This window comes from Lycium ferocissimum, chromosome 2 (assembly GCF_029784015.1).
Source record: "Lycium ferocissimum isolate CSIRO_LF1 chromosome 2, AGI_CSIRO_Lferr_CH_V1, whole genome shotgun sequence".
NCBI lineage: Eukaryota > Viridiplantae > Streptophyta > Magnoliopsida > Solanales > Solanaceae > Lycium > Lycium ferocissimum.
In genome coordinates, this window is record NC_081343.1 from 71,568,026 (window position 1) to 71,584,040 (window position 16,015).

At 36.8% G+C, this 16,015-nt stretch overlaps 2 protein-coding genes across 3 annotated transcripts; one reads left to right on the forward strand and one right to left on the reverse strand.

The window, feature by feature from the left end:
* Positions 1-292: 292 nt before the first annotated feature.
* Positions 293-9,428, reverse strand: LOC132047359 (uncharacterized). 2 transcript variants are annotated; one of them, XM_059438390.1, is made up of 10 exons: positions 9,206-9,427; positions 8,962-9,008; positions 7,792-8,799; positions 7,543-7,722; positions 5,635-5,723; positions 3,485-3,587; positions 3,306-3,410; positions 1,928-2,045; positions 762-920; positions 293-601 (listed from the first exon to the last, which is right to left on the reverse strand). In XM_059438390.1, exons 1-10 carry the CDS (start codon positions 9,342-9,344, stop codon positions 447-449), a joined length of 2,103 nt encoding a protein of 700 aa, XP_059294373.1. In that variant the 5' UTR covers positions 9,345-9,427; the 3' UTR covers positions 293-446. The 2 variants fall into 2 exon arrangements, with proteins under 2 accessions (XP_059294373.1, XP_059294372.1); XM_059438389.1 differs by having other exon boundaries at positions 7,543-8,799; positions 9,206-9,428.
* A 4,742-nt stretch (positions 9,429-14,170) lies between these two features.
* Positions 14,171-15,711, forward strand: LOC132047362 (uncharacterized). The gene is made up of 2 exons (XM_059438394.1): positions 14,171-14,512; positions 14,789-15,711. The coding sequence occupies exons 1-2, from the start codon at positions 14,258-14,260 to the stop codon at positions 15,512-15,514; spliced, it is 981 nt and encodes a 326-aa protein (XP_059294377.1). The 5' UTR covers positions 14,171-14,257; the 3' UTR covers positions 15,515-15,711.
* The last annotated feature ends 304 nt before the right edge of the window (positions 15,712-16,015 follow it).

A 16,015-nucleotide genomic window follows, 5' to 3' on the forward strand; every position in this document is an offset into this window, starting at 1 on the left:
GAGCATTCAAGGTAACTGAGTTTTGAGTTTTAAAGCTGAATATGAGAGGCGAAAATTTAAAGACCACCCCAAAAGAAGGGCAATTCGTCTTTTTCCGTTTTTCAAAATTTCAGAGTTCAGTAAGCATTTGGACAATATTTGGTTGAAGTTCGAAAAAAAATTATTTGAAGTTGAAAGTTAAAAAGTGTATTTGGAAGTTCATGCTTGCTTAATGTTTTAGTTTTAACAAATATTGGAACGATGGGAAATGGCCATCAAAGGTAACAGACTAAAACTAAAAAAGCAAGATGTGGGAAGCAAAAACAGTTGAACCTACAACTTCACAACTCATTACCAAAACACCATCCTCAAATCTAGGTGAGTAACTAACAAATCTCGGTTCCTAAATAAAAGGTAAAACATTTCTTAATATACAGATACATGTCCTTATCAGGTCCCTTCAAAATTCAGTAACGCCTACCACCAGATGTTGACATTAGGACCCGATTTGGCTTCTTCCCCTTCTTCCCTGCATCATTTGACTTAGACGCGTTGGGACCTTCAACAGCTTTTGCCTTGGACGTTACATTTGCAAAGGACAGAATTCCAGAACTCCTTGTTCCTGAAAGAAATGAAGTCCACTGGTTATGAACACTAATCCCCATATAAGCAAAATCAAACAATAACAGTTCACAGCAAACTGTGATGAACACGTGATCAACAAGAATTGAGATTATAGCAGATATTCATGTCAAAGTCAACTACGAGATTTAAAAAGATACCAGCCGCAACAGAAGAATCACGCGTGGACTCATCCGTTTTCAGAGCTGGAGGATCACATCCAGCGGCAAAACCAAGCCTTGCAACATTCGAGAACAGCTGTCTGCCTCCAGGCACTGGGGAGCTTGATGATGTTACAGCTGTACTCGTACTTCCCAAAGCTTATCAGAAGAACAAACACAAGAACAATCATTACAACTAACGGGAAGATGGTCATAGTACCGAGTATTATAAAAACTTCGAATTTGCGAGGCTTTTTCAGTCATGAAGAGGAGCTTAACAGTTAATAGCATCAGTGTCAAAACTGCAATGGCAGTCAAACTTCTGATAAAATCAAGCTCAATTTAGCATCCTACGGTAACCATTTCTATAACAATCTGAGTCACAAAATAACTGTGCTTTTAGATGGTATCAGAATAGGCAGAGATCCTGATTCCAAGTCCCACTACCACCCATTATCAAAAACGAATTCCATGGCCCATGAAATTGAACTCAGGCTAGCAAGCGAGAGACTAAACATATATATATATATAAACCAGGAGGAGGAGGAGGCTTTTGATAACACTGGGGGGGGGGGGGAGGAAGGAGGGGGGGGGGGGGGTTACTGAAGAGACAATTAAATGAATAAAAGTGCACTCTCTGACAACTTATGCTTTTCGATGAGATGATCATACACTTCAATAGTATACACAAGTTAAGCATTGTACAATAACAACATACCCAGTATAGTCCCACAAAGTGGGGGGTCTGGGGAGAGTAGAGTGTTCGCACCCCTATCTTCTTTAATGAAGATAATGTACTTAAAGGAATATAGTGGTCTATAACCAGCCAAGTAATGGCATGACTTGGCGGATTAGCAGATATACTCCAGGATGGTTAAAATTCCAAACCATGTCAGATGAGAAACATAAAACTTATTACACAAATACTCCCCCCGTCCCAATTATATGATTTTTAGTCGGTCCCAAAAAGAATAACACATTTCTATATTTTGCAACAATTTAACTCTAAAACTTTCATTACCCTTAATGAAATGATTTCTAGCCACAAAAATTTCTTTAGCTTATTTTAAACCGCAAGATTCAAGAGTCTTTCTTTCTATTTTAAACTTTGTGCTCAGTCAAACACCCACATATAAATTGGGAGGGAGTAGCAATTATCGACATACCTTCAAAGTCATCGCTAGTGAAAGTAGGCTGTTCTGTGAAAGATGGTTCTGAAAACCTAAAAGGCAAAGGCTCTAAGTGCATGCCAATGGCGTCAGCTTTAACTTGTTCACGCAGTTCCTGGGGAAAAAGAAAAATGTCAATTTTGACGAATTCATCAATAAAAGGAATCATCCAAACCTAGTTTCTTTTTAAATCACGTGCACTGCCAACTTCGGGTATCATGAAAATGAGAGGCAATAAGCTACGAGGAGCTTCTCAGAAACACTTTTGGACCTTAAGCTAATGATTTGCCTTTGCTAGGGACACAATAAACATGATCAAGAGGGGAGGACACTCTGCAAGCCTCAATAATTGATAGGTTCCTTATCACTACATAGTGGAATGAAATCAAGAGTTCAGTTCAGAACACAAACCTCTTTTGCTAGAAAGTGGAGAGTGGGACTCAACACCATCTTACTTTAAGTTTGAAAATATGTGGCTTCAACAAGAGGGGTTCATTGATTCGGTGAAGGGGTAGTGGCAGAATTACAGAATAGGTGGCACTCCAGACTTTGTACTCATTCAGAAGTTGAGGAACTTGAAAAAAGGACATCTCCAACTGGAACAGGGAAGTATATGGTAAGAAGTGGAAGGAGGGCTCTAGTTGAACTATCAGCTTTAGAACAGGCAACAGGCAAGAGAAAACAGAATTCCAACTCAAGGTTCCTGAATCCGAAAATGGAGTTGGAGAAATTGCTAAAGCTGAACTGCTGAAGATACCTCATGGAGACAAAAATCAAGATGCTTATGGTTAAGAGGAGGGGACAGGAATACAAGACACTTCCAAACACTAGCCAACTCACATAGGAGATTCAATTCAATTGACAAGCTCAAAATAGACAGTGAAATCACAGATGATAAGGAATTGATCAAGGGAGAGATCCTGAATTACTACCAGAATCTTTACAAAGAGAATGAAGAGTGGAGGTGAACTTCCAGTTTTGACGATGCAGCCAGACTCTCAGAGGAAGATAAAAACACTAGGTGATTTCGTCTCATTTGTCCAAGCCTTGGTGGACAAAGTCATCCGGTACCTGTAATGGTAGGAGGTGTGATGGTAGGAGGTAGCAGATATCACATGGAATCAGTCGGAGTTACGCGCAAGCTGGACCAAACACTACGGTTATTTAAAAAAAGTAGAGTAATGCACATTTTCTCTCTAAAAAGTCCCTCCATTTTAAGCATGTCTTTCTTATATCCTGCACTTGAATCTTTTAACACTTTCTGTTGTTCACTCTGTGGGCTTTTTTAAACATCATAAACCCATGATGCTAAACCATTAAATTGAACAAGAAAAGCAAATCAACTGTAATTCTGTGAGAAGCATGAGCTACAAACCTTCCTAGCTTGCCACTTCCTTTGTTTTTCCCTACTTTTGATTTCCTCCATAAATGGAGATAGTGCATCCATGGGTAATATCTTGCTGAGATCAATTTCACAGAGCTGAAAATTACAAGCGAATATAATTAGAGTGAACAAGTCAACACACCTCCAGAAATAAGCATCACAGCAAGTACCTGAAATGTTGTCGTCAAAGAAAAATGACTTAAGAAGCGGTAGCGCCTTCTCATGGCCTCCGATTGCGTCACAGACTCCATTTGTAAAATCTTTCCACTAATTCTGTATCCAAGATTTCCTCTTCTAAGTTGTTGCACGATAACAAACGGCATATGGTCAAACATATTCACACAGACAGGTATATAATGTTATTTTCGGGTAAGCATGGAATTTACCACCCTTTAGCCTCTGTTGTCCCTCCCCACTGGTAGACCCATTCCCTCTCTCAGGTCACTGCATAGTTCACCACCTCAACTCTCACCCACAATAGAAACCTGTCAGAGCAAGCGGCAACTTTGTGCCTTTTCTAACTCCCATCCATCCCCCTGTGTCTTTTTTTTTTAAGTAAGAGTAATGTTAGCTCCAGCACAACATATTGACTAAGCTAGGGATAAGGAGCTGACAGAATCCAAAAAGTTCACTGGACTCCATCTTTCCTCTTTGTCATAGCAAACCCATCCTTCCTATGGCCTTCGCAAGCCAAAGGAAATCACCATCCTCAACCGCTTCTGGTCAGTTTACCACCAGCACCTACAGCTCCTCTAGAATAAGTCCAACACATATGACTCCCCTACCCAAATTCAGTTTGAATCCCAGTTTGAGAACCGAAAATGAAGCTAGCTACCATTTGTTAAATAGGTGAGAGAAGGTAAAGGGGGTTGAAATGAGATTTAAGCGGGAAATTTGAGGGGTGGGCAACTCTTCCCTTCATGTCATGTGCAAGCCCTTTTTTCCTTTTTATGTACCTTAGATAAATTGGCTTACTAATACGCCCCACTGCATATTTTGGAGAAAGGGCCGTATAGAAAATGCATACATAAAAAGGTATTCTTTTACAGGGATGGAGGGGACATTAACATAAACCTCACTGCTCTTACTTCCAAGAAGCACATATGGTAAGATTCGTCTTTCCACAATGTTTGACCTAAGTCACGATAGATTCACCAATTTCCTGATTGTGCTAATTTCATAACCAGTCTATGATTGGTCTTTAGATGAACCCAAAAATTTGACCAAGGATGAAATTGCACAACCTAAGATATGGTGAATATTAAGAATAAAGTTGAAGCAAGAAAACCTTTTTTTTTGAAACTGTAAAGTTGGAGCAAGAAAACTAACCAGTAAATAAAAGGGAAAAAAAAAGCCAAGAAAGAGGGAAAAGAAGGAGAGGACCCCATTCAACAGACTGTTGACACTACCAGTCAGCCACTCTATTCAACAACATCAACATACCCTGTGTAATCCCACAAGTGGGGTCTGGAAGGTTCACGCCCAATGGGACTCTGTTCACGCCTGCTTTTTTGAAACATTCCTCCATTTTCACAGAAATTCTCCCCTCAGTGCCCCTTATAGTTCTTACTCTCACACCCGCTGAGACCCCCTGCCCGCCCTAGCCCTGCGCAAACTCCTCTAGACCCCAAGCTTAGGATATACCCTGCTCCTTTCCCAGTAACTATTCACTATCTATGTCCCTCCCCAGAACTTGTTGTCAACATTTTTCTACCTGGGATTCAGATGCATCATCCGCCCTTTATTTGCTTACCAAGTTCATCAAAACCTCCCCCTTCACACAACATCTCTTCCAGAATCCCTTTCGGAACTAGCTTTTCTCTGATGAAAAGTGAGTTGGGGTTTAATCTGTTTGTTGTCTTGCCAACTATCTAGCAAAAGAAGGGTTTTCAAATTATACCTCCGAACTTTGTTCGGTGAGGTCACATGTTCTCAAAATAAAGCTAGATTTTAGTAGCTAATCTCACCAAGGACCACCCGAAAGAGAAGATATCTACTATCAAGGGCAGAATAGAACCACAGAAGAATAGGGACCATATTGCAACTTCAATCAAACAATTGGGAACAAAAGGATAACTTAATCCACATAGGACATTTGTAAAATCTGAGACTTGCCTCCTTACTTCATCAAAAAACAAATGAAGGCAAAGTAACAACCTAAATGTATCAAAACTGATTTCAATGGGTCCTCAGATGTGCAGTTTGTCTGAAACCAACAAAAATAAGCACAACAAAACAGAGACCCCTTTGCCACCTTTTACTGGAACAAGTACAGCATAACTTATAAACTTAACAGTAAGAATGTAATTATCTTTCAAACCTGTTAGGAAGACTATCATAGCCACCATAGTAATGCAGAAGACACTTCATGTTCAGCGGATGAAGGATAAGGTGCTGACCATCAACTGCCTGAAATAACCAGGCAACTATAAAACATGTATAAAGCTGTGCATTACATCTCTCACAGAAAAAAGAGAAGGCTATTGGCAAAATGCATGGAGTGGCAACATGATAAACAGTTGTGAAACAGTTCCCAACATGTGATGTTGTTGACAAAAGAGATTGTGACACTAAAGCCGTCAAACACTATGTTTAGTTTGAGTTGACAAAAGAAATTGAGGCAGCAACACTGTCAGATGTTAGCTTAGTTTGAGACAAACTCTGTTATGCTAGGATTCATTAAGGAGTTTCCACGAAGCTGAACAGAAGAAGCAAGCAGAAGCAGAAGCAGAACAAAGTATGAGAAATGACCCCCACGCTATTAAGTGGACCATGAAGGAGAGGCTCAAGAGGGCATTTGAAGGTGTCAATAACAGGCATTCACAAATGGGAAGTTTGCCGCTCTTTTCAGTCTATTTTGAACCAGCCAAAGCATTCAAGTTTCTATGGAAGATCAGATGACCTTCATGGAAAACAATATCTTTGTACGTACATCTTTATTCTTTTGTGTACATGGGCTTCCCCTTTGTCTTAATGAAATCCCATCACTAGTTGCTATAATATACAATTTTATCAACTACCTATGTTGATATATCAAAAACCTAATAGCACACATATTTAAGAACGGAACTTTCTTTGTGGAAATGGTTTTACCCCACTTTGCCTGATGTATTTAAGTAAGGGAAATAATATATATTCATGAATAGTTTTCGCTCAGCAGCTAAAAACCCACTGAAGAACTTGTTCATCAAAAGGTAGATTCAACTGAATGAAAATAAATCAATTAGAAAGGACAATAAAGCCTGAAACTTGCTCCTAGTTATCCCAACCACCAGCAACGAACTGAATGCTTGAAAACACTGGAAAGAACTTTTCTTTTATTCCTCCCTTCAACTAAACAATGTTATAAAGCTTTTACTCAAAAACTAAACAATGTTATAAAGCTCAGGCAAGGGATAAGTACCACACAAACAGAAAAGAACCAAATATCTAATAAATATTGGTAACGGCAACAAAAAAAAAATTGGGATGTTTTTCCATGTGGGCATGGTTAGCTAGTACCTGTGCTTGGCAGGTACCCGGTAAAATATTTCACACCAAGCAGAACAACCTTGATCGGCATGGTTACCTAGTACATGTTCTTGGCAGGTACCCCGTAAAATAGTGCAGACCAAGCTAGACATGACACCATCGTTATAAGAAAATAGTTACCTTTTTTTTAATCATAAAAAAAAAAAAAAAAAAAAAGAGAGAGAGAGAGAGAGCAGAAGGGATCACAAAACGAAGATGGTGTCCTATCCAGCTTGGTGTGCACTTCGGCTATTTCACTGGGAACTTGTGAAGCACAAGTGATCTTATTACTTTTGTCGTTAAGTATCCCACATTTGTTGAAGAAATAGGTTATTGTCTTCTTATAAGTTCTAATCACCTCATGAGCTAACTTCTAGTATGAGTTAAGCTCACAGTCCATTTTCTTATCAAGGCATCAGAGCTAGATTCATCTCTATTCTGTGTTACTCAATGTACAATATTTTGTTATCTACTCTCCAAATGTCCAATCCTTGACATACATGGGGAGGACAGGAGGAGAGGGGAGGATGTTAAGTGTCTCATATTGGTTGAAGAAATGAGTTGCTGTCTCCTTGTATATATCTGGGTAATCCTCACCACATGAGCTAGCTTTTGGGGTGAGTTCGGCTCAATTTCTATTTTTTTAACAGTACACATGCATCTAAATGTAATACACAGATACTTGCATAGAAAAAACAACATCTTCATATGAATTCACCTGGTAGAAACTGTAAGAATTGATGTCTTCTCTGTCTGCAGTGCCACTACTGTCTTTCTGTGGGCTCTTGTCATTGTCACATAAGGACAATGAAGATCCAATACAATCTTCTATTGATTCAACATCTGCAGCTTGAATAAGCTGAGAGTCCCTCACTACCTTATTGAGAGTTGACTTCTCCTGCAATATTGGCTTATCAGTTAGATGACTGGATGGCATTTCAAGAGTAGATTGACCAGCAGAATGGACCTGAATACTTTCTGTTGACTGAGCTCTATAAGAACACTTCGCCAAAAAATTATCTTTGTTAGATTTGCTGTTTTGGACAGAAATATGTTGCCCATTCCAGTACTTCTTCCTCTGCTCCAACTGTTCCATTGCAGCACAGACAAAGGGAAGTTTCTCCATGTCATCAACTAGGCCTGAATCTGCTCTAGCTAACCAACTATCAAGATCAGACATTGCCTCTCGGACAGAAAGGTCAACATCTGAAGTAAATATGAACTTAGAAAATGACTTCTGAACCTCCTCTCCACCAACAATGCCATCATTATTTTTCAAAGATGAAGTAAATGAATCCTTGTGACGGGTTAAAAGGACAAACTCAATGACATCACCAACACGAAGTTGCTTAACGTTCTCAATTTGGATGGTGTACAAATCTTTCGAAGATATCATCATAAAGCACAATGGGCATTTCTTCTTGAAATCGTCTTTATGGTCATCTTCTTCAGAGATCATAAAATATTGCATAATACAGGGAAAACAGAAGATATGACCACATGAAGTTATCTGAGGACACAGAGGATCCTCTAAGCATATGGGGCATTGCACTTGAAATGGAGTGGAATATCTCACACAAACAATATCCTCCCATTGTAACATTTTGTCTGGATCCATTGATTCAGGCGTGTAATTGCCTGAATCCAACAGAACAAACTTGTAATTTGCTTGAAGAAACAAGTCTTTGTTGTAAGGTTTTCTCTTCACGTATCTCCTTGGAGGAGGCATCCTAGATTGTGGACGAGAAATGGGATCATACTGAAAATTCAGCAAGTGATTTCCACTAACCATTTGGGCTCTTCTTGGAGCTGAGCGGGTAGCAATTCCTTGAGGACTGTTGGAACCAAACTGGTCTCTTCCACTGGAAGGATCATTGGTCCTAGCTGATTTTCCTTGTTGGTGCAGTGAAATTCTATCACTGTTATGGGGTCGTGAACTTGTAAAACCATCTTGACTGCTACTGGAGTTGTTCACCTGCAAGCACACATCATCCAAGTAAACAAGCAAAAATGAAAGACGAAATAAGATAGAAATTACAATTAAAGGAAAAAAGAGCATAACAATTGGCGCCAAATGAGTGGATTAGTTAATTGGTTGAAGAGGAGAAGTCAGAGCTTACAATATGCAAAAATTTACCTTTTTGGAAGATCCTCCAGAAGCATATGCAGTGGGAGCCATATTTCCTGAGAAAAAAGAAAAAGAAAAGCATAAGATGAAAAGAATATCCACATCGGCCAAGTTGAAGAGATGATAGAGAGACTCATTCCAGTGAAAAAACAAACAAACAGAGGGAAAAAGGAAAATTAAATACTAAATTGAAAAGAGGCGCCCATCGATGAATTAGGGTAGAGGGGGGTGGAAAGAAGCATCATATTCATACCAGAGAAGTTGTGGGGGGAGGGAGAGGGTTGTTGTTGGTGGTGGTGTTTGGATCCATGATTGGGGTTAGGGTTTGGAGAGCTTGGTGAAGAAGAAGAGGAAGCTATATGAGTGTCGCTATGGGAAGACAAGATGGACATGAAATTCCACAAAGATTTCCTGGGTGAGAGATTACACAAAGCGGGGGTTTGCTGCGTTGATCTTTTCGGGTTTTAGCCTCCTAACACCAATATATATATGTGCTTACAAGGTAAACTTCGGAAAAAAATGTCCTAAGTTTAGTTAATTTAATAATTCTCGAATTACTACATTACTTCTATGAATAACATCACATTCATTAAAAGAAACTCCTTTAATTATTACAACTAGTTTGAAGTTAACTTTTACAACTTATAGTTTAACCTTTATTTTGTTTTTCCTCCTTGATCATATATCCTTGATCTGTTCATACTTTAGAGTAGGGTTGGGCATAAATATCGAAAAAACGAAAATCAGACCGGACCAAATTAATTTGATTCTTTGGTTTCGGTTTTCCGTTTCTTCTATTCGGTTTCAGTTCTATTTTTTCTAAAAGTTCGGTGTTCAATTCGGTTCTGATTTTGGGGTCTTGGTTCTTCGGTTTAACCGAACTTTTATTATATAGGTTTAAAAATATAATACTCAGCCACTGCCACTTATTTTAGGCCCAAAATATTTCCCATCCAAGCCAATCCCAATAGTTTATTTCCTAATACCTAATTATCTGGTATTGATCTTCACACTTCGTTGTTGCCTGCTACCGCAAAGGTTTCAGCTGCTCTTTGGAAGTGGAATTTCAAGCTATTGTTGTTGCTGCTGCCTGCTGCATGCTGCTGCTTGCTACATGCTTTGATAATACTAGTTCAATAAGATGTTGTGAGAATTAGTTACTATAGTGGACTATGGAGATTCAACTGACCCTTTAACCGTTTATGTATCTTTTTTTTTTTTTGAAAAAATTGAAACCATTTTAGAAAACCCTTTAATAGTTCGGTTAGGTATTCGGTGCACATTTTTCAAAAATCAAAAACCAAATAACCGAATCGAAGTTTGAAAAAATCAAACCGAATAATCGAACGCCCACTCCTACTTTAGAGTGTCTTGAAGTTTCTCAAAAGCTCATTTTAACTTAATAATCACACATAGTAATAATTTACACAAATATGATGACATGAATTATGTATTAACTGATTTAGTGAGTAATACAAGTAATTTGGTTTAATTAATCATTACTAATTTTTTATGCTCCAACACAAAGTTATACCAATTTAGCAAATGTGCATACGCTTGTTGAATAAATAATATTAATATTGTTATTTTGATCGAGATGTCATAAATTTACTTTTGTGCTGTTGAATGGTGAAGAATTTGAGTTTTAAGCAAATTGCTCAAGCTTGTAACACCGAGTTGAATTCCACCGATGTGATATTTATCGTATCGCAATTTAAAATGTACTAAAATCTGTTTTAAATAAGAAAAAAACATCTACATTAATCAAAACCAAACTAGATTCGAGGGAATGATTAACATTAGTCGGTTGAATACCCAAACAAGTATATGGCAATTAATTAAACAAAATAGTTAAAAGGAGCCATTAAGATTGGTAATACGATCACTTGATTAAATAGTATGAATGAGCTTTTATGTGTTCTAGGTGAGATTAATCAAAGTCAATGTACTCAATTTTTAATGAGTAATGAATTAGGAGTAATACAATTCACATTTGCAACACAAATACATCCAACGACTAATCACCCGAAATCTACATACTCAATTAAAAGCATAATCACATTACTGATTAGTGTCACAATATTTTGGTGGATCAATAAATTCACCTTTTGTCCTATGTATACGATTTGTAGATTTACTAGTGTTATTTTAAGGGGAAATAATCCATATACCCCGCTCACACATCTAGTTTGCAGCCAATCTTCGTATCATTCTAACCCACTACTGTATCATCAATATATAGATAATGTATATGTTCTGTATAGCTATATATAAACATTAGGTATACTCTTATATATTATGTATATACTTTGTATAACATTGTATAAACATGAAACCAATTCAAATTGCAGTGTATAAATAATATATATGTTCTGAATAGCTATACGTAACTTGCTCAACTTTTTTTGTAACTTTTTCGGGCAATTAGCAGGAATGACCCTTATTCGGGGTGGTCTTTAGTTTTTGCCCCTCAAATTGCTGGTCTTTAATTTTTGTCCCTCGCCTAGAATGCCTGAGTTCTGGCTTCGAATCCCGGCTCAGGCATAAAAATTTTAAAAAAAATTCGCAAGAAAAGGATTTTGAAAAAAAAGCGCCTTATGCAAAGATAGGTTTTTAAGCGCATAATTAAAGTTCCGTAATCCATGTAGAGGTTGCCTTATAAATGTATTTTTAGTTATGCCAAGGCAACAATTTTATAAGACGTGAACTTTTTAGTTATGCCTTGGCGCAACCCTATGCCGAATCCTAAAGAACTTTAATTATCTTAAACAAAAAATATGTTGTATAAGGCAGATTTTTCCCAAAGCCTTGCATTAGATTATTTTTTTTGATTAAGTGGGAATTCAAACCCAAAATCTTAAACTATTTGTAATCACTTTTTTAAATGAAGGGTAAAAATTAAAGACCAACAATTTGAGGGATAAAAATTAAAGACCACCCAAGAGAAGGGAAATCCGGTGAAAAAAAAAAAAAGGAACTTTTTTATACCCAGACCAACTGTAGAGTTTCAACGTCACCGTTAATGGCCCGTCGAGCCACAAAATTTTTATACTACTAGAATACAAAACATAGACTTTATACTGTCAAGAGAACCACAAATATTGCTCTCTTTTCTTAGTTTGAAGGCAAATTTTGCTTTCTGTGTTAGTGATACACCTGCTAAAACTCCTTATTTGACAAAATTAATGTATATGATCTATACAACTTATGGCCTTGCACATCCCACAAAGAGAAAACGATATCTGAGAAACCCTTTGTACCCCTTTTCCAACCTACTGCAAACTCTTATGAGGTTTGTGCCTACGTGAAAAGCTGATGATGCCTTTTCTTGCTTCTGAATTTTTTTTCTAAAAATTATCACAAAAGAAAGAAAAGTCTTTTTCTCTTCCCTCATTCATTACTCTTTGCCACACTTAATTCTCTTTTTCAATATAATTGTATCCCATGATCTCTCTTTTGAACTATTTTAATGATTATAAAACCGATTTTAATTATTTCTTGCCCGATAAATGGTAGACGCATGAGAATAAAAGAGATGATGAAGAGGAAGACAACACTGCCATGGGGATGGCAACACAGATGTGGGTCTCGAAGCAGTTGGAGAAGGATGCCCGAATCTCAAGCAGTTGAAGGGAAAACTAGAGTGCCGAAGGGCCTCATCGGGTAAGGAGTTAGATTGTTGGGCTAATTTTGATAAATTAGATCACTTATGAGTATTGAAACGTAATTATTCCTTATTTTAATGCTAATATCTTCTCTCTCCAAGGCCATCTCAATGTCTTTCTTTTTTTATTTCTTTTAATTTTAATTTATTTAATTAACTCCTAGAACCCTGGTTAGAAATTTGTCGAGAAGAAGCGAAGAGGAAAATTAAGGGCCTGTTTGGAAAGCCACCTGGTAATTGGAATTGGTGTAATTACTAGGATAGTAATTACACAGCTTAGTAATTACACAGTAGTATAATTATAATGACCTGTTTGTTTATCATAACGTAATTACAGTATAATTACAAGCGTGTTGTTTGATTGCACAAGTGTAATTATACAGTTAGTTTAATTTAAAAATAAAACTTAATTATAAAAAATTTAAAATTAATATTTAAAAAATATTTGCCTTTATAAATGATATTAAATTAGTTATTTAATAACACATTGTTTCTTGAAAATATATTAATTAATAATCATATATTTGTAACTAATATTGTAAAAAATAATTGATATGTATTTTTCAAATTACTAATATTTAATTTTAATTAATTATAAAACTTAAAAGAAGACTTTTTTTTTGTGAAAACATCATGAATTGGATATTGACAAAAAAAAATAACATTTATAAATATAATGCCATAGCATTATTCAAATGTTTGACACAAAAAATCCATCAAATGTAAGTGAAAAATAAACAACATGCAATGTGAAAGTAAATAACTTAAAATTAAAAATATAATCTAAATTGAAAATCCAAAAGAAAAAGTTTAACACAATACTCTTATGTCAAATTTTAATATTATATAAGTAACTTCCAACATAACTTAAATAAATAATTCAAAAGAAGGAAAAATATAAGTCTATAACTTCATTCACAACACAATTCTACTTTAATAACGTCACTCACTCGTTATATGTCAAGTTTGTTAATGACTCATTTTTTTCAATATTAAGAGGTGTAATTTCAAAAATAGAATAATAAAACGGTTAAGCTAAATAAATAAAATAAAAATATGAGTAATTACATGAAAGCACAAGAATTAAAGGTTGGGAATGAGAAGAAAGGAAATGAAAAATAAAAATAATTAAAAAGTAAAAATAAAAAAGAAATTAAAATAATAAAAATTAAAAATAAATTAAAAATCAAAAGAAATTAAAATAATAGAACTAAAAAAAAAATTAAAATAAACAAAAAAGAAACAGACGGAAAAGTAACTGTGTAATTACAGGGTATAATTATATATAATTCTCAACTCCCTTAAAAATTAGAGAGTGTAATTACACTTTCTCAATTACATCCAATTTTTACAGGTTAAATTCTGTAATTACGCTTAATTCCAGTTATCTAGGTGGCTTTCCAAACAGCCCTAAGTAAAAGTAAAAGCGAATTTATTAGTAGAATGATTTCCGTATCCAGTTGGGAGTATATTTTTTATTTTACTTTTATTGTATAATATATAGATCGGCGCCTCCTCCTCCTTCTAGGCAAAAGGACAACCGACAGCGGGCAACCCTATTCATGTGCTGCTAATTAAGCACATACGCTGCGCAAATTTATCAAGTGCGAGAGAGTTATCACCTCACTGCTCACAACAAAAATGGATGACAGCTTCAGTGTACGGGTTGAGAAGGTGTTCGGTTCTCTGACGGCGACCTCCAATTTGAGTTCTGTCTGGTCTTTAACCGACGATGAGATTGCCAAAAGGGAATGGGATAGGGATGCAGAGCTACTCGACTTTGATTCCAAACCCTGCCCTCCCCATATTGACGGCTTCTTCGCTAAAACCCTAGATGATGATGATGAATCCGCTATCCGCTCTGCCATTGGTCTAGACTCCGCCCTTGACCATGAGGTAACTAATTGCTATTCCCTTCTTTTCTCCATTCTTACAATTATACTTTTGGATTGCACTACTTCTGTTTTTCCTAGTTAATTTTTTGTTAGCTAGCTATCCCTAATTTCTACTAATTTGTTAGTTACTACGATTCTGTTGGAGATATGATAATGATCATATATATTTTTTTTTTCCTTCTTAGCTTTTTCCCCTGAATTTCTTTGTTAAAAACCAACATCCATATCCTCCATGTGTTAGTCTTATGATTGCTCCTTCTTATTATATACGTACAAGGAGGAGGAAGACGAGTTCGACAAAGTGGCTGTCGATAGCGAAAAAGAGAAGCAGCAGCCTAGTGACCGCTTCTACATGCGGGACGTCTCCGACTATGGAATTTCTGCAGACATCTACGATGAGCTTCCTCTTACTCTTCAGGACGTTAAGAGAGATCCTCGTGCTAATCACGAGGCCGCCAAGCTCAGGCTCAAGGAAGATGCTGAGGCTGCCTTGAGAGAAGGTCATTTGGGGTACATGCCACCTCCTCATCCTTCCAAGACAAAAGGCCACGATGATGCACATTCTCCTAAAAAACTCAAGTTGAAGGAAGATTCTAAACTGCCTCCTGATTCATCCATTCCAGATTATATAAGGAATCCGGCCAAATATACTTGCTATACACTTGATGTCTCGGATGATATGGATGAAGAATCCAATAGAAAAGCCTACATGGACTTTCTCAGTCTCATGAAGAAACAATCGCAGCTGGACGATGATAGCTCCACTAATTTTCAGAAATCACCCACATTTAACCCTAGAATGAAGCAGCCTGCTGGCACTATCATCAAGCATGGCGTTGAGGCAGAGCAAATGCAAGTGAAAAATACAATTCCCCTTGGCATTGTTTCTGCCATGGAAGAAGATGAGTCGTCTATTGCAGCCGACAGAGCTAGACCTGGAAGTTTCCATAAGAGCGGCAGACGCTATAGAACTAGGGCCATTATGATGGATACTGACGACTGAAATGTTTGATTTTCACTTGTGTGTAATTCATTTTGGAAAGTCTCTTGTCGTGCTCTGTTTTGTTCTTTTTTTTTAGACTAGAGGGAGATTTTTCCTACCAGTGAACGTTAGTACAGCATGAGGAAGTGAAAGTGCAGAGCAATTGGCTATTGTTGTGAATCAGAGAGATATTCCAAGGCAGAAATTTGATTGCCTAATCTAATGCATCCATAGTTCCCAAGTCACCACGATAGAAAGCATTAGTCTCAACATATTAGGTGAGGAACCGCCATTACTAATTCTCAATACCTGCCTCACTTGGAACTATCAACGCATTAATCAAGTGTCTAGACTATTAATCTTCATTACCTGCGATGCTAACACCATAACTAGCTGATTTCACAACTATGAATTCATAAGTGTGCAGTCCCAAACAAACTCAAAAATACCTTCCAGTAATAGTCGAGATAACAATCTAGTTTTACTTTGCTGACTTTACAACTTTTAATCAAAACCTCAACA

Excerpts from the sequence above, each read along its gene's own strand:
- LOC132047362 (XM_059438394.1), top strand. The coding sequence starts at position 14,258 with ATGGATGACAGCTTCAGTGTACGGGTTGAGAAGGTGTTCGGTTCTCTG. Across the intron at positions 14,513-14,788 it reads ACTCCGCCCTTGACCATGAG|GAGGAGGAAGACGAGTTCGA; the intron begins GTAACTAATTGC and ends TATACGTACAAG.
- LOC132047359 (XM_059438389.1), bottom strand. The coding sequence starts at position 9,344 with ATGTCCATCTTGTCTTCCCATAGCGACACTCATATAGCTTCCTCTTCT. Across the intron at positions 5,724-7,542 it reads ATTCTTACAGTTTCTACCAG|GCAGTTGATGGTCAGCACCT; the intron begins GTGAATTCATAT and ends TGGTTATTTCAG. Across the intron at positions 921-1,927 it reads CACTAGCGATGACTTTGAAG|CTTTGGGAAGTACGAGTACA; the intron begins GTATGTCGATAA and ends TCTTCTGATAAG.